Below are 19,530 nucleotides of genomic sequence, written 5' to 3' on the forward strand. Positions count from 1 at the left end.
TGCTGTTTGCTAAGTGACATTAAACCACTGAAATTGGACTTTAAGCCTGTGTGTTCCCTCATTACTGCAGCCCTGCCATTACCTACCACAGCAAATCCCTACACTATGTACAGTATATGTATGTGTGTGTACGCATGTGTCTGTACATCTGTGTATGTGTGTGTATATATGGTATAAGTGTGTACAATATGTGTATACTATATGTGTATATAAGTGTGTGTATGTATGTACGGTGTGTATGTATGTATGGTATGTGTATGTATGTAAGGTATATGTGTCTATGTATGTACAGTATATGTGTGTATCTGTGTGTATGTATGTACGGTATATGTGTGTGTATGGGACATGTGTCTATGTACAGTATATGTACTGTATGTACGGTGCATGTGTGTATGTATGGTATGTGCATGTGTGTGTATGCACGGTATGTGTATGTGCAGTATGTGTGTATTTGTGTGTGTATGTACAGTATGTACGATGTATGCGTGTATCTACGGTATACAGTATATACAATGTATGTATGATCCATTGGATTGTGGATAATTTGCTGATCACTGGGGATTTCATCACTGGGCCCCCCAGAGATTGTGAGAACAGGGGTCTGCAGTCTCGTCCTAGATAGAGCAGATGCTTGGCCTCTGCTCTCTCCTTTATCTATAGAACTGCTGAGCACCCCACCCCAGAGATTCTGAGAACAAGGGGTCTACAATCTCATCCTGGATGGAGCAGAGTTGTGCATGCTTGGCCTCTGCTCTCTTCATTATCTATAGAGCTGCTGAGCGCTGCGCTTGGCTATTTCCATCAGTTCCATAGACAATGAATAGAGCAGATACCATACATATAATGCAATATATATATACATACATACACATATACACATGGTCGGGCTCTGCCGGTTCCAGCAGTAATCACATAACCATGGGGAGGTGCTCTGCATGTGCCGACTAGACTGTCAGCCGCATCTGTACTGTTCTATTCACTGACATAGCTGCCACTAGTTGTCACCTGACAGCAAGTCTGACTGAGCTGGAACCAGCAGAACCACATGTGAACGGATATATATACTGTATATATATATATATATATATATATATACACACACACACTTATATGCCTATGCACAGTGTACACAGAAAGCTGTCAATCAATGATGTGAGCGGGTTATACAGAGGGCTGGTGTAAGATGCCCTTAGAGCAGTATAGTTTGAGGACAGATCCAGCTTAATTTTTTTACCGTCAGCACTTACCATCATATTTCAAACTGTGGTTTGTTTGGCATAGATCAAAATTGGCAATGAAATTATATTTCTTGGAGGTGGAATTATGGGAAACTACTCAAGGTAATGTAATTAAAGGGGCGGGAAAAGTGCAATAACTACAGAATAAAGGAAAATCAAACGTTCTGCATGAAAGCCATTTAAATTATTACTTGCAAGGTGTGTGCCCGCTGACTACTCATCACCCTGTGGAGATCTCTAAATGAGGTGGCTAAAGAAGACAATAAAAAGCCCTGTAAATGTCATTTTCAAATACATTAGCCAATAATTTTAAGGTAGACTTCCAGGGAACATTTAACATCTCAGATCAGTCAAGTATTACGTTTATGTCATCTTTGGATGAACATCAATAGGATTTGTTTTCTCATGCAATTTACTTCTGAGAACAATTTTATGGAACAAAGTCTACATTTGGAATAAAAAGTAAGTGACTTAAGTATTTTTCATTTGTAGCCTACAGTAAGAGCAGAATCACAGCCAGAGGTAGCCACACATGACCCTGGTCCGGTGCTGAATCAGAAAACGACAATACATGTAATTACCCCCATAAGATAGGACGAAGATATATTACAATAAATGTAATAAACGTAGATAAGACTTCTACTAAAAAGAAATTAATAAATTATCATACACAGGGGTGTTAACACTGGAAATAATTCACTATCTATATGACAAACTGGTCAAAGAACATACAAATGTTTTATTTTTTTTTACCAGCATTACACGTCTTAGGGGTTTGTATTAATTAAGAAGAAAATATAGAGTGGAGAGATCTAGAAATCTTTGCTTTGTTAAAAATCATAAAGTAGTTTTAGACTTTGTGGTGCAGCACATCATCTAATTTATTTCTGCTTCTTCCATTGTGAAGTAAATTGCTTGAGTGAAAAAGCCAAAATCCATTCAATCACCCAGAAAGAATAAATCTAAATAAATGTTTCACCATACAGATTCAACTAGAAGAAATTGGCAACTTGTTGGGTCCCAAAGGGATGGTTTAGGGCTCATTCACACGTCAGTTTTTCCCATACAAGTGTCATCTTCACGGATAGCACTCGTACTTATGATAGTCTATAGTTCACAAGTCCTTGATTTTTTCCGGACCGATTGGTCTGTGCAAAATTGTAGAGACACATCTGATGTTGATCTGAGTGTCCAATAAAACTCAGTAATGAATGTCTAAGGGTCCGTTTTTAACAGACTGATAGATTGTAGAAGGCGGAGAAACATTTTTTTTTCTCATCAGACAAAAACTGATGAAACTGATGATAATATGATCAGAAACACTGATGAAATTCAATTCACTCATATGAGAAAATTACCAAAGTGTGCATGAACACTTAGGGCTCATTCAAACGTCAGTGATTTTCACGAACGCAAAAAAAGAAGTGTGTCATCAGTGCTTGGTCAGTGTGTCATCAGTGTTTTGTATCAGAGTGTCATCAGTGCTTGGTCAGTGTGTCATCTGTGATTTTCAAGTATGGAAAATCTATTTATATAATTGCCTTGTAATGTTCTCATTTCCTGTTCTGTCCAGATGTCACCGTATCCCAGAATTCCAAGTGGAGGAAGTTCACTAACCGCCATATTGGGACACCCAAGTGATGGGTGTCTCAATATGGAAACTGCTGCTGGTACCAACCTATTGCGCAGTACCACCAGCGGAATACCGTTGCACCACACACACTCTCACACTCAGACTTACACACTCACATTCACACACTCAGACTCACACTCATAACCTCACATACTCACGCAGTCTCTTGCGCAGTACCACCGGCACATTAAAGGGGTTTTCCCACAAATGAAAGTTAATTTTAAAAATTGTCTGTGTCTGACCGTGTACGGAGCATACCACATCTCCTGGGAAGGGGAGGTAGCAAAAGAAAATACTGACATTACAGCAGGGGATCACAGAGTATTCATTTTGTGAGGTAAAATATTTCACTGTTTTTAAACAAAATGTATCCTCAGCAATCTCCTGCTGTAATGTCAATATTGTCTTTTGCTTCCTCCCCTGCCCAGGAGCTGTGGTATGTTCTGTACACAGTCAGACACAGGAGTGAGATAGACAGAGCACAGGGGGGAGACAGCTCATATGGGACAGCACATGCAGACAAGGGGGATAGCACATGGGGTAGAGAGGTCAAAGAAGAGAGCACAGAAGGGAGAAGTCAGCACATGGGGTAAGAGAGAGTGGATAGGTGGGTGAGCATATGGGGGGGAGAGATTCTTAATGCTACAAAGCCTGCCCCCATTGTGACATTACCGCCCTCCCAATGCGACAGCATCAGGCCTCCATCTAGTAATGTAATAAATCACAAATGTTCTCCTATCCTTTGTAATGCTTATCATGGACAGCAAGCAGACTGCACTATGATGTCATCCATGTACTGTCTGTGATTTTCAAGGACCGAGAGTTGTATTGGTAGTTTTCAATTCTGCTGCCGGGAAAAAATGGACACATGAACAACCCCATGAGCTATAAAGGGTATGTGTTCTATCTGGTGTGAGGCAGCAACTGGTGTGATTTGCGAGGGTCGCTATTTGTTCCCCAGGATTCGCTCAGAAGCGTATTAGATCCGCTGGAGTGCTTTGTGGTCACAGCCGGATGCCTGAGCGTCACAAGGCAGAACAAAAGTAAACTTGAACCTGGTCAAGTTATTTGACCAAGGAATTGTTTAGGAAAACCCGGTATGGGCTTTTATTTTTAAATGGACTGCAGGAAGGTAGTGGGGCCGGTCTGCTTCATCCAGGCCGCATCTTATAAGCCGCCCATGGCCACAGAGTCCAGTTGAGATAAAAAAAAAACCCCTGCAGGAAGGGTTTGGGAGTGTCAATTTGGAGTCTGCAACCTGTGGAGCAGTCAGCTCTGCAAAAGGCTCTGTGTGAGGAAACACTATGACAAGCAGCGCAAACTCTTGGCACCCCAAAGCTTGATACAGTTGTGCAGTTGACCTCAGCAACGAGACATTTATGAACTGTCTTGTTTTCCCAGTTGCGATCTGGAGGATACCGTGTGCTGTACACTACGCGAGTTTTGGACCCTGACCTAAGCCTGCTGCACTACACCGGATACATGCAACATGGACGTCTGATTGCGCCTGAAGTTAGAGACAATGGTTCGCTGCCATAGTTAGTCTATATAGAAAAAATATGGACTATCTAGAAGTGCCAGCAGGGTTGTGACAGAGAAAATATCAATATAGCTAATATAATCTATAAGCTGCCAATACTACTTATCTTGCTTAGTAATTGTGCTCTTCTTAGTATATATTACACTGAATGCACATTTCTCGTCCAATTGCACAGGATGTTTTGAAACAAATTACTTCGCACAGAGACATCTCGTCTGTAGCTAAAGGACAAATGCTGACTTGACTATCAGTACGGGACCAGTACGCTGATCGGGTAGAAAAATGATTACTGAAATCTGGCAAATGTTTATACAAACCTGACTCTTTGTATTGTGCAATATCCTTTTGGTTTGGGCTCGTGCAGAGGACAGATGACTGACACAATTTTTCTCTACCCTTCAGTGGGGCAAGCCAGACCTATATCACTATGGCGTTTGGTCTTCATGCGCATATTTCTTTTTACCTCTTATCTTATTTTTTTTTTAATTGTACCTTTTATTCTAAACAAATTTCCTTTTTATTCAAATCACCATGAAGTCTGGAGCGCACATTTCCATATCATTCGCAAAGCATTCACACAAAACTTCAAGATATTTAGTTATGGCGGAATGAAAAGAGAAATTATTTATCGAAGCAAAATTCAGATTCAGAATTTCTATTTCTGAAAGTACCCAATATTAGAATACTAGACACCATAATGTCACCTAGCGTTTCAGCACTTTGTATACAAAGGAAAGATACAAAGAAGCTTTCGTGGTCATTAGACAGCCATCGGGCAAACGATCATTTGGCCAACAGCTATCGCTCCCGTCTCCCCCATACATATGAGAACGCTTGGCTCAGCTGAATGCTTCTGTTTCCACTATGAGAGAGTTGAAGAATGTTCAACCAGTCAGGTCCTTCTCTGCCCCGACATTATAGATTTTCAGTCGATAAAGCCATAAACAGTGGCTTTGGCCAACGTTATCAGCCCCATGTTACAGCATCCTAAAATGACTACAATTCACCCTGTAAGGCAAAACCCCCAATTTTTATTATACTAACGTATGCGGCAGTCTGGTGCGATGGGCATCACTGGTCTTCACCCTGTGCTTCCTCCATTATTGCGATGCCGCCCTCCTTCTCTGCTTTGTGTGGATGGCGCGTCCTACGTCATCCATATTTTTCACCTTTTCGCTCCTGTGCAGGCGCACGTCTCTCTACCCTGCCGAGGGCAGAGCGAAGCACTGTAATGCGTATGAGCCGGCGCTCTTTGGATTTCCCCGCGCATGCACAAAACAGTACTTTGCTCTGTCTTCAACAGCACAGAGAGAACTGTGCCAACACATGACCGCAAAGGGGAAAAATGTGGATGATGAGGACGTGTCATCCACACGAAGCACTGGACCAAGACCAGAGGCGTTCATCACACTGGACCCCCCCATTGGCAAGTATAATAAAAGGTTGGGTTTTTTTTTGCCTTGAGAAGAAATATTTAGTTCCAGCTCCTTAAAACCAATCTTCTTTATTAGATCATATTAAAAATGAACATATGGTGACATGCTCTCCTTGAAAAAATTGCCAAACACGGACAGAGGCAACGCGTTTGGATCTGAATGATCTTTGTCTAAGCCATTTTTTTTTGCCTTACAGGGAGAATTGGAGTCATATATACAGCATTTTAGAATGCTGTCACATGGGGCTGAAAGGTGCTGGCCATGGGTTATATAGGAAAAATCTAGTGACAGGTTCCCTTTAAGGTTTGGCAGCTCTATAGAAATTGAAAGGACATGTCAGAATGTAAGTTTTGGATCGATCTTCCCTTTGAGTATATGTATATCTTTACTTACATCAGGCTCTAGGGACACACAACGCTGGAATGCTCTTGCAGCACCTTCATAGCCCTGTACGGTGATATAGGCACAACCCAACGAAAACCATACTCCAAGCTGGAAAAGTCAAAATAGGATAAATTAATGATAAAGACATGAAGTGCATTCTATACATGATTTTCTCATTCGGAACTACATATATTTTAGACATTGGGAAATTAAATTATGATTGGAAACAGGAATAAATGTGATAAATAATCTGTGTAGAGCGCTGTATAGTATTTGGAGCTATATTAATGGCAGTAAGTAAATAAATCTTGATGATGTAATACCAATAAAGATTGAAAAAAAAAATCATAAAACACAGATGCTGACTTTTCCGGATGCAGAATAGTTTATATACTTTGAAAAAAAACAGAGCTATAAATATACTGGCATTTCATATTTTAAGCCGTCAGCAGGAAACTGTTGCACGGTAGGTACTTACCACTGACATTGCGGTTCTTTGGGGTATAATTCCCAGAAGGATTTGGGCACTGATTAACAGTAAAAAGGGTATTCCCATCTCCAAGATCCTATCTCAATATGTAGTATAGTTTTGATTCATTATGTCTCTTACCCCATATGTGCAGGGCAGTGCAGTGGCTTATGTATTATGCATGGTTACAACCACTCATATAGTGACAGTTGTCATAACCATGGATATCTAAGCTACTACAATGCCCTGCACATGGGGTAACCAAAAGAGTGAATCAGACCTATACTACACTTCTAATTAGAGGCATTTGCTAATATTATTATTCTATGAAAATCCACAAAAGCATACTCATTTTTGAATGTTTGTGGTCAGCGAGAAAGTGAAAAAGTTCAGGAGTCCAGTGTGTCCTGGTCTTTTGATTGACAGCACGGGATGCCACACATCTGTGCAGAGTGAGCTGCCAATCAAAGTGCACAGACATGCTTACAGCCCCCTGTCCCAATGCCGTGAGTGTGGACTGATGCCACTCCGGGCATGCCCGTATGACTGAAAGATGGCAGCTCCAGGAGAAATAAGGTTCATTTTATCCAGGAAGCCTTGTTCTAATTAAGGTATCCAGACAGCCACCTTAACGTTATTAACCTGTAGATTGACCCTATATCTGCAGATTAATAGTATTTGAGGACATGACAGATTCCTTGTAACTGTATCTCCGCTCACCTAGCCTTATTGAGATGCTTCCCAGTGTCTCTACTCCTTGCTGCTGAAATCTCACACTGTTTACTACAATTTGTAAATTGTTAAAGGGAATCTGTCACCCACTGGATGATTTTGAGCTATTACTATGGGCATACAGGTAATAGAATGGTTAAGCCAGTCTTACCTGTATGCCTCAGTTTCGGTGTAGATGTTGAGAAAAGCAGTTTTAATGTTATATGTTAATGATTTCTTCCAGGCTCCGGGGTGTGAAGAAATCTCTGCCTCCTCTCTTCATTATTATGGCACCTCCAATGCACGTCACACTAACCTGTGACCTGAAGTTGCTGATCTGTAATCCCGCGCATGCACCATTCAATCGTGCTTTTATGTGAACCTTTTTCGCCTGTTTAATGGGCAGAGTCTTCACCGATATTTTACACAGGCGAGTCACTGCACAGTAGTAGAGACTCGCTAGCGCCTGTGCAGGAGAACGATATAGACTCTGCCCATAGAAAGTCAGACAAGGTTCACATAATAGTGGACGGTGCATGTGCGGGATTACAGCGCCGCAACTGCACATTACAGGTCAGTGTGACGTGTATTGGAAGGGGTGCCATTATAATGAAGCGATGAGGCAGTGATTTATTCCAGGCACTGCAAAATCTGCAGCCTGGAAGAAGTCATTAACATATAACATTAAAACTGCTTTTCTCAACATCTACACCGCAGCTATGAGGCATATAGTTAAGACTGGTTTAACGATTCTATCACCTGTATACCCATAGTAATAGCTTAAATTCGTCCAGGGGGTGACAAATTCCCTTTAATCAGGCTGGGTGGACATTCAAATTTTTCTCATGAATACACTGGAGGTCTCACTCTCTTGATGGACTCAAACTTTCCAAAAGGATCATGTGACTCTGAAATGGGGAATTCAAGAAGTCCCAGGTCAAATGCACGGAGGGTACATCAAAGTTAAAGAAATAAGATGAACAGATATTCAGAGGCAAAGTCTGGGGTCAGGTGACTAAGGTCAAAGTGCAGCAAATTCAAAAGGAGCAATACAAACAAATAGTCAAAAGGCAAATCCAAGGTCCGGCAACAAAGACCAGAGTATCAGAACACAGAGCTAACACACCTCTGAGCAAGGCTACAACTGGAAATGGTCTGACCATTGATAGCCAGCTAAATAGCCAGGTAATAACCTGGAACAGGTGGCACCTGGAGGAAACCCCACAGGCCTTGCCAGATTGTTTTTTTTTTCAATCAAAAATAGTTACATGCAGAGCCCAAATCATGATGATTTGGTCACTGTCCAAATATTTATGGGTCTAACTGTATAATCATATAATGACAAATCCAAGAGTAAGGGTATGTGCACATGTTCAGTTTTTGCAGCCGAAAAATTTGCTGCAAACATTGCATCCAGTTGGAAGAATGTCTCAAGTGGGGTACCACAGGGCTCTGTCCTGGGCCCTGTATTGTTCAACATCTTTATCAACGATTTAGATGAAGGAATTGAGGGTAAACTGATTAAATTTGCTGATGACACAAAGCTAGAAGGGATAGCTAATACTAGAGAAGAGAGAGAGGATTCAAAAAGATATAAATAAACTGGAGAAGTGGGCAGCAACTAACAGAATGGTTTTTAACAGGGAGAAATGCAAAGTACTACATCTGGGCAATAAAAATGAAAAAAGCATATACAGAATGGGAGGAATAGGGCTAAGTGACAGCACATGTGAAAAAGACTTGGGTACACTAATAGATCACAGACTGAATATGAGTCAACAGTGTGATGCAGCAGCAAAAAAGGCAAATGCAATTCTAGGATGTATTAACAGAAGCATACAGTCTAGATCACGTGAAGTCATTATTTCCCTCTACTCCTCTTTGGTCAGACCTCATCTGGAATATTGTGTCCAGTTTTGGGCACCACATTTTAAAAAAGACATCAACAAAATGGAGCAAGTTCAGAAAAGAGCGACCAGAATGGTGACCGGTCTGCAAACCCTGTCTTATGAGGAAAGGTTGCAGGATTTGGGAATGTTTAGTTTGCAAAAGAGAAGACTGAGAGGAGACTTAATAGCTGTCTACAAATATCTAAAGGGCTGTCACATTGTAGAAGGATCAACTTTATTCTCATTTGCACAAGGAAAGACTAGAAGCAATGGGATGAAACTGAATGGGAGGAGACACAGATTAGATATTAGAAAAAACTTTTTGACAGTTAGAGTGATCAATGAGTGGAACAGGCTGCCACGAGAAGTGGTGAGTTCTCCTTCAATGGAAGTCTTCAAACATAGGCTGGACAGACATCTGACTGGGATGATTTAGCGAATCCTGCTTTGAGCAGGGGGTTGGACCAGATGGCCCAGGAGGTCCCTTCCAACTCTACGATTCTATGATTCTATGAAAAATGCAGCATAAAATACACTGTAATTCTGCACAGATTTAGCACAAAATCTGAAGGATTTCCTAATACCAGCAAAGCGAATGACATTCCAGAAGTCTTATGCGCACATTGCTTACTTTTTCCTTGCAGATTTTTAGCAGATTTAAACCTGTAGAATGAAAATTCTTTCAGCAGATTTCACCCATAATTACTAATGGGAAAAAAAAGCTTCAAAAGTGCATGCAAAAACAAGTCAAAAACGCGTTAAAAAATGTTAAAAAAAAATGCTGCATTTTTCCTGCCAACACATCAGTATTTGCAGCAGATTTGCAGAAGTAACACAGCCAAACTTAACACTAGACAGCTGCATACATTAGAGGACTTACCAGTTACTATTTAGCACATTTCTAAAAGTCTGACTAAACAAGGGAGTAAGTACCCTCTAAGATAATAATCTGTTTGCAATATAAAAAATAAATGTCGATAACAGGAAAAAAAAAAAATTATAAAGCAATTCACACATTGACAACCCAGCTAAAACTGGAGATCTGGAGCTTACAGAGACTTTCCTGAGGACATGGCTACTGTATGTGCCAGTCAATGATTACATATTACTACGAAAAGAAATGTAAACTATGAAAACACCTCCATTACGCTCACAGACTGAAAACACTCGAGTGAATGAGGAGTTGTCAGGATTTATAGCAGAGAGCTTAACCATGATTGCTCCAACACACTGACTGCTGGATTAAGTGGGAACCTGATGTAGTTATTTGCTGTGAAATCGTATCCGTCATTTCCAGCAATATGTCATTACGAGCGCTCGCAGTCGTGCATTATAAGCAGAATCTCTTATGCGGCCAGCGCGAAGGATGCACATAACTGATGCATCTCAGTCAGGAACTTTTGCTGCTTGAAATGAGAGTTTCACACAAAAATATTCACATTCAAAAGAATATTATATAGAAGCAATTCTGCATAAAATGGATTTACTTTCACAAAACATACTCTGTTCCAACATGCTATGATATAAGCAGACCTCCTGGGATCAATAAACTGCTCAAGAAAATTAAGGAAATTCTTTAGTGATACAAATTGTATAACTCATTGAGAACAAGATGACGTATCAATGGACAATGCAAACCAAAATCATCAACGGACTGAGGGCAGGATTTCTATCCACCCCAAAAATCAAATGAAAAATTTGAAATCACAGGCAAATACAACTTGTGTTAATTTCACGCGTTTTATTCCACTTTTTTGGCGGTATGAAGAAAAAGCCTAGGTTTTTGTCATTTTTTCTACGGTGATCACTGAAGGGGTTAAATAGCGTAACAGTTTTATAGATCAGGTAGTTCTGGATACGCCAGTACCAAATATGTGTACCTTTTTTACATAAATATATGCATTTATTGGTATAGTTTTTTTAACATTTTATTTTGTTCTTTAATTTGTAAAAATATTTTTACTATTTTTTTTTCTACTTTCCCTACTTAGTCCTTATGGGACTTTAACTTTTATTACGCTGATCACTGGTATAATGCATTATACGTCTCAGTGCTACACTGACAGAACACCTTTTAGACCACGCTCCTGGCATGGACTAAACAGGTTACAGTAGCTGGCAGACCGAGAGGTCGTCATGACAAGAACGAATCGTCAGCCCGCTATGACGTCACGGTGGATTCAATCGTGTGAGTCCCCTACCTCTCCATGCCTGAGGTTAAATGGCTCTAGGTAGTGTTGGCACCACTCCATGCTGTGACAGCTGGGAGTCAGCTATCAGTGCCGAGCTCTTGGCGTACTGTTCCTGTGTCTGCATGAACACCACAATGTAAATTTACGTCATTTTGTGGCAATACCTTCCGGCACATGACATAAACTTACGTCAAATGTCGTGAGGGGGTTAAAGTGTATGACGCTATTCACATGTCCCATGTGTCTGCAAAAGAATCACATAGACATGTTGGTATCTAACCCCTGCATCCCCTAAACTAAATTCTGACCACAGTCTCTTTATGAGGTAATAACTCTGGAACGCTTCAACGCATCCCACTGATTCTGAGACTGTTTTTTGCAACATATTGTTCTTCATGATAGTGGTAACATTTCTTATATATGACTTGCTTTTATTTGTGAAAAAATGAAAGTTTGTCGAAAATGTTGCAATTTTCAAACATTTAATTTTTATGCCTTTAAACCCTTTCCGACATCGGGCGTACATTTACGCTGATGTCGGACTCCCTCCCTTTCATGTGGGCTCCGGCAGTGAGCCCACATCTTTCCTGGGACATGTCAGCTGTTTTGAACAGCTGACATGTGCCTGCAATAGCCGGGGGTGGAATTGCGATCCACACGCAGCTATTAACCAGTTATATGCCACTGTCAAACTCTGACAGCAGCATTTAACAAGCGCTTCAGGCAATCACACCACAAATATGCACACCGGTGACCAGTGTCACGTGATAACGGGTCACCGATGTGTCGGCATGACAACCGGAAGTCTCCTGGAGACCTCTGTGGTTGTCAGTGCCGGATTGCTGTGAGCACCACCCAGAGGTCGGCGCTCATTCAGCAATTCTACTACATAGAGGCGACATGACCATCGCCTCTACGTAGCAGAGCCGATCGGGTTGTGGCGGCGGCTTCTAGTCTCCCATGGAGGCTATTGAAGCATGCCAAAAGGAAAAAAAAAAAATATATATATATATATATATAAAAAAATTATAAAAGTTCAAGTCACCCCCTTTTGCCCCATTCAAAATAAAACAATAAAAATACAATTAAAAATACACATATTTGGTTCAAAATCGCCCGATCTATCAATAAAATAAAAAAGATTAACCTGATCGCTGAACAGTGTAGTGAGGAAAAGTCAAAACGCCAGAATTATGTTTTTTTGGTCGCTGCGATATTGCAATATAATGCAATAACGGGCAATCAAAATGGTATCATAAAAAACGTCAGCCTGGCGCGCAAAAAATAAGCCCTCATCCAACCCTAGATCACGAAAAATGGAGACGCTACGGGTCTCAGAAAATGGCGCAATTTATTTTTTTTAGCAAAGTTTGGATTTTTTTTTTCACCACTTAGATAAAAAAGAACCTAGACATGTTTGGTGTCTATGAACTCGTAATGACCTGGAGAATCATAGTAGCAGGTTAGTTTTAGCATTTAGTGAACGTAGTAAAAAAAAAGCCAAACAAAAAACAAGTGTGGGATTGCACTTTTTTTGCAATTTCAACGGACTTTGAATTTTTCTTCCTGTTTTGTAGTACACGACATCATAAAACCAATGGTGTCATTCAAAAGTGCAACTAGTCCCGCAAAAAATAAGCCCTCCCATGGCCATATTGACGGAAAAATAAAAAAGTTATGGCTCTGGTAAGGAGGGGAGCGGAAAATGAAAACTAAAAAGAAACGAAAAAAGCTCTGAGGTTAAGGGCTTAAATCAGAGCATTATGTCACACAAAATAGTTAATAAATAACATTTCCCACATGTCTACTTTACATCAGCACAATTTTTAAAATAAATATACCTTATATGTATACTATATATATATTTTTTTTTGTTAGTAACTTAGAAGGGTTAAAAGTTGACCAGCGATTTTTTTCAACACCAATTTTGCAAAACCATTTTGTTAGGGACCACCTCACATTTGAAGTTACTTTGATGGGTCTATATGACAGAAAATACCCAAAAGCGACACCATTCTAAAAATTGCACCCCTCAAGAAGTTTATTAACCCTTCGGGCGCTTCACAGGAAATTTTAGAATGTGGAGTAAAAAATGAACATTTACCTTTTTTTCACAAAAATTTTACTTTAGACACAACTTTTCTTTATTTTCACAAGGATAACAGGAAAATATGGATGCCAAAATTTGTTGTGCCATTTCTCCTGAGCATGCAGATACCCCAAATGTAAAGGGAAATCACTGTTTGGGGGCGTGGCAGGACTCGGAATGGAAAGCGCGCCTTCTGACTTTTTGAACGCAAAATTTGCTAAAATAAATGCCATGTTGTGTTTGGAGAGCCCCTGATGTGCCAAAAAAGTGGAAACCCCCTACAAGTGACAACATTTTAGAAATTAGACCTCTCAGGGAACTTATCTAGATGTGTGGTGAACACCTTGCGCCCCCAGGTGTTTACAGAAGTTTATAACATTGAGCCGTGAAAATAAAAAAAAAAAATAACTTTTTCCGACAAAAATGTTTTTTTAGCCCTAAATTTTGAATTACGGTAAGCAAATTCTGTGCTCCCAAATACCCTATGTCTTCTGAGCTCCACAGTGTGCCTAAACCGCAGTTAGCGTCCACATGTTTGGCATTTCTGTAGCGATGACAGTTCGCCTAATTTACAGGTGCATGAGCTGGGTACAATGTATGGGCACTATAACGTACTGGTAATTACTAGGTACTGGTCACTAAGGAAATTTGCAATTTTCACCCAGGAACATCCACTGCTGCTCGTTTCTGACACGGACTTGACGATACCAAATATGTGTAATTTTTTTCATAAAAATATTTATTTCTGGGTGCAGAAAATATATATACCGGTATATATATATATTTTTAAATATTTTTTTTTTTACCTTTTTTACTTTGTCCCACACTATGAGACTTTCTCGTTTTGCAGGCTGATTGCTTGTAAAGCATAGGAATGCAGGAGCATTCCTATGCTTTACAAACTGTCAGCGTTGCAATGAAAGACAACTTGTTGCATCATGCTCTGAGCATGTTCTAGCAGGTTTGGCAGCTCCTGTGACCCGGATGTCGTCATGATGACATTGGGTTACCATTTTAACGTCGCGTTGACGTTGGGGGAGCGCCTGTTGGAGAGCATAGGGAACTCCCTCCCTCTGCATGCCTGTTAAATGCTGCGATCAGATAGCGGGTAAAAGTGCTGGGAGCAGTGAGGGCACTGCTCCTGACACTCAGTGTGTGGAAGATTGTCTTGACATATATATACTACATCGGTCAGGAAGTACTTCCCGACCATGACGTATATATACTGTAAATGTTGGGAAGGCGTTAATCTGAGTTATGGATCAAAGTTAGGCCACGGTCACAAGGCAGGTCAGTATTTCATATCAGTATTTTGTAAACCAATACCAGGAGTGGGTGAAAAAATACAGAAGCTTTGATGTGTTTTATTATACTTTTCCTCTTATTGTTCCACTGAACGTGTAAAAGCTGCCTTAGGCAAGGTTCACATAGCGTTAACCAGCCCTATCAACGCATAGCGTTGACGGGCTGCGTTAACGCTATAGCATAACGCGATATGCGTTATGCTATACCACTAGTGCTGATGATTCATCAGCGCTATCTGTGACGGAGCCTCAGACGCTGCAGGCCGTGTCCGAGGTTCCGTCAGTGGTTAACGGCACATCGCGAACGCGTGCCGCTTTACGGCATACGTCGTGATGCGCCACATAATGGTGGTGTATGGCAGTGTTAACGGACTGCCATAGCGCAGTGAGAACCCGGCCTTACTCATGTACTGTAAGTCTATGGGTCTCTAAAAATCACATAGAGCACACAAATGCAATCAGTGTATAATCCATGGGCTTCCCATGATTAATATTATAAAGGATGAAATACTAATGGTAAAAACTGACCAGGCACTGATGAAGCTCTGATCTAAAACACTGATTAACAACTGTCTGTGTTTTTACGATTGGAGGAAAATCACAGACATCTGAAAAGGGCCTTATACTACTTTTTTACTAGTTTTATATTACTTTTTGCTTTAAGAGCAATTAATCTATGCCTAGTTCTACCATACATGTAGCTATAAGGAAAGTCACAGCTGAGACAAAAAAAAGGCATGTCATAAATGAAAGTAACTACTAACAAACAGTTAAATGCCAAAAAAACTAAGATGGTAATAAACAGTAACATACCAATTTGACATAGGAATCATTGTGAATTCATAGAACTATTTAGAACATAGAACATATTCACTAGGTATAGGACAAAGGAAAAGTCTTTCTTTACAAAAACAAGTCGTCAAATCTATTTAGATAACCTCTCAACATGTACAGGAACTGACAGAACACATGTGCAAGACAAACATCTAACAAAAATCAACCTGAGTGAGACACAAGGTATTATTTCTGAATGTACAGGTTGTGTATATAGCTATCAAAATTTATATATATTGATTTGTAGGTCTAAGACAGTCATTTGCCACATATTATTGTGAACTAGATAAGGGAACTGAAGGTACACTGATCAAATTTGCACACAATGCAAATCTGGGAGGGATAGCTAAAGGGTCTTTTACACATAGCGATATCGCTAGCGATATCGCTAAAGCGTCACCGATTTTGTGACGCAACAGCGATATCGCTACATGTGACACTTACCTCCAACCGGCCCCCCTGCTGGATAACGCTGATCGCGCGAGATCGTCCTGGTCCATTTCTTGTTGGCGCCGACGAGTGACTCATGGACGCGGGAGGAAGTCGTCATCAGAGCTGCCGTCTGACAGGTAAGAACAACCGCCGACTGCTGCTACATCGCTGTAGCTGTTTGGCAGCTCACTAGCGACCATTTAGCGATGCAACAGCAATCCTGACCAGGTCGTATCATTGTCGGGATCGCTGGTGCATCGCTAAATGTAACGGGACCTTAACACTACAGCAGACAAAGAAATGATTCAGAAGGATCTAGATAAGATTGAACAGTAGGCAGCGACAAATAGAACGGCATTTAACAGGGAGAAATGCACAAAGGCAACCTGGGCTTTCATAACACCTTAGCAGTGCCGCAGGCTGATCGCCTCTATGCCACACCACACTGATGCAGTAATTGATGCCAAAGAAGCCCCGACCAAGTGAAAAAATCATTTTTCAAGCTGGTGTTAAAAAGTATTCTAATTTACTGACATGACTTTTGGGTTTTCATTTGCTGTAAGCCATAATCATCAACATTAACAGAAATAAACACTTGAAATAGATCACTCTGTTTGTAATGACTATATAATATATGGGTTTCACTTTTACTATTGAAGTGAAGTGAAATAAATTAACTTTTTGATGATATTCTAATTTTGTGAGATGCACCTGTGTAATGACCAGGCCGAACGTTCCCTGCTATCCACCCACACGGTGTCCGCAGCCGAAGGAATTATGACACACACCGGTCTCGGGGATAACAGTTGCTTTTACTTCAGCAAGAACGGGAATTATAACTTGGAACAAATAAGGAACAGTCTCTCATGGGTAGTCCATGGCAATTACAGTTCACACTTAGATGCCGAGATGTGATTGGGGTCTGGAGCATTAAGAGCACTGGACAGTGTCTTTTGGTAGATTACAGAAGGAGGTAGATGCAGCAATTAGAGGTTACAGACCTGTACTTGGGGTTATCTCCACATTGTGTCACGGCACATGCACAAGTGCTTATAGGTGAATGTAGAAACTGTGGTGAAGCCTGTCATAAAGACTTTGGATGTGGTGAATCCTGTCAGCAATACTTTAGATGTGGTGAATCCTGTCAACAATACTTAACATGTGGTGAATCCTGTCAGAAATAGAATCATGTCTGTACAGGTTAGAGGGAACTCAGGCTTTTACGCCTGCAGGAGATCTTAAGGTAAAAACCTCCTCCACGTGTGTTCTGCTCTCCCTGGAGGCATCCCTCAGATTAAAGAACATTCTAGACTTGCCTGGAAAAACAGCTCCTCCTATTGACCATGTGACTAGGAGCTGGCTAATAGGAGACCGAATTCACATCTCAGATCATTACAAAACAATAATTCAGTCATTGTACACTTTCACCATTAGATGGCGACAGAACACAGCAAACGAGAAATGCATTGCATCTAAAATGAAGGTGACTCGAAATGGAGAATTACAGCTCACAAATAATGTAGAGAGCCAGTTAGAGAGTGAGCAGTAGTGTACAGAAGCTACTCACAATTCAGTATTACTTAAAGGGACAGACACACTCTGGACTGGGTCACTACACCTGTATATGAGGTGTTTTAGTGACTCCTGCAGTGAGCAGGGGGTTGGACACGATGACTCTTGGGGTCCCTTCCAACTCTAACATTCTATTGTGATATCTGAATCATGTGAATTTTACCTGAAGCTGAAGATAAACTTATGGTATTCGTAAATGGTACCCTTGGAGAACCTGTAAATTGATGAAATTCAGTAACAAACAATATGTGTTTTTATCTTAAAATTGTATGGTAAGAGTTTGTTATTTTGAAAGTTTGTGAGAATATGTTATGAATTTTCTTTATTTAAAGGTCGTAAGGTGTCCACAATATATAATCTATGGCGTGAATACATGAACAGAGTACAAGTTGGGTGGTTGAGTCACTGGACTTAAGTTATAGTTCTACAGGGGATCTTATTAAATTTTGTTTATATAAGGCCTCTTTCACACTTCAGTTTTTTGCATCAGTCAAAATCCGCCAAAAGGATGGATGGCGGATCCGTTTTAGTACTGATGACAACGGATGCCACCCGTCCGTTTTTTGGACGGATCCGACAAATGAAGAATTTTAAAGGAATTGCAGCCTGGAAAAGGAGAGAGAGAGAGAGAGAGAGAGAATGAATTTTTTTGTCCGGCACCCAGAAAGAATTTCGGGTTAACTGAGTGTCTGGAGGATCCGCCAGAGAAAAAAACATTGCAAGCTCCGTTTTGAAATCTTTGAGGATGGTGACGGACAGCAACTTTTGGCGGATCCGCAAAAAAAATGGATGCAACGGACGGCAATCCGTCACAATCCGCCAATAATGGAAGTCAATGGGGAAAAAACGGATCCTCAAAAGAAAATTGCGGATCCGTTTTTTTCAAAACCTGGCGGATTGTGACTGATTGTAAAAGACTGAAGTGTGAAAGAGGCCTAAGTAAGGAATTTTGTACTTTTCCCTTTTAACTCTCTACTGCAGTTTCTCGTATGGTAAAAAGAAAATGGGCTGCAATCGTAAACATACATTTACATCACGTCGTGCCCCTGCCTTTAACGTTGACTCGCATGGCGAACCCGCCTCTTTCCCGCAGATGATGGCTGATTTAAATCAGCCATCATGTGTCTTTAACAGCTACCCCCAGCTGATAATATGTTAAATGCGCTGTCATTCTCTTGACAGCAGCACTTAACACATCGGTAGAGGCGTGCGTCATTCCACAAGCCCATGACGAAACTGTGGGGCGCCGATGTGTTGCCATGACAGCTGGGGCCGTGCTGATGACCTCTGTGCTTCCCATGATGATTCCACTGTGAAAGTCAGCTTTAGCTGGTGTTCAAAGAAGATTGTGATCTGATGGACTTTTATGTGTAGTACAGGTGATGGGACAATCGCAGCTTCAAGTCCTCTAAGGGTACTATTAAAAAAAGTAAAAAAATAACAAAAATTGTTTTGAAAAAAATTAAATACAAAAGAAAAAAAACTTCCGCAAAAGTTAAAATCACTCATCTTTAGCCCCATTAAAATAAAACAACATAAATATTTGATATTGCTGCATTTGTAAAAGTCTGATAACTCAAAATATAAAATAAATTAATCATATTGGTAAACGGAATAACGTGAAAAAAAAAAAGTCTAAAACCCCAGAATTATGTAGTTTTTGGCTGCTGCAACATTAAAATAAAATGCAACAAAACGTAATTAGACTGAAAATGTTACAGCTCTCAGAAAATTGCAAAACAAGTCAATTTGGTATCTGCGTAATCATATTGACCTGGAGAATCATATTTCCAAATCAGTTTTACCG

General features: G+C 40.5%; 1 protein-coding gene across 2 annotated transcripts in view; it reads right to left on the reverse strand.

Annotated features, from left to right (window-relative positions):
• The window catches only part of TTC27 (tetratricopeptide repeat domain 27), a 635,517-nt gene that overhangs the window by 111,347 nt on the left and 504,640 nt on the right, over nucleotides 1-19,530 (reverse strand). For both annotated transcript variants that reach the window (XM_073557610.1, XM_073557609.1), the window contains one exon: nucleotides 6,241-6,339. In XM_073557610.1, the coding sequence (XP_073413711.1) occupies nucleotides 6,241-6,339 (99 nt within the window). The remainder of the gene's footprint in view (nucleotides 1-6,240; nucleotides 6,340-19,530) is intronic.

Source organism: Dendrobates tinctorius, unplaced genomic scaffold (genome assembly GCF_039654945.1).
Source record: "Dendrobates tinctorius isolate UK_male_01 unplaced genomic scaffold, ASM3965494v1 ptg000250l, whole genome shotgun sequence".
NCBI classification, from domain to species: Eukaryota; Metazoa; Chordata; class Amphibia; order Anura; family Dendrobatidae; genus Dendrobates; species Dendrobates tinctorius.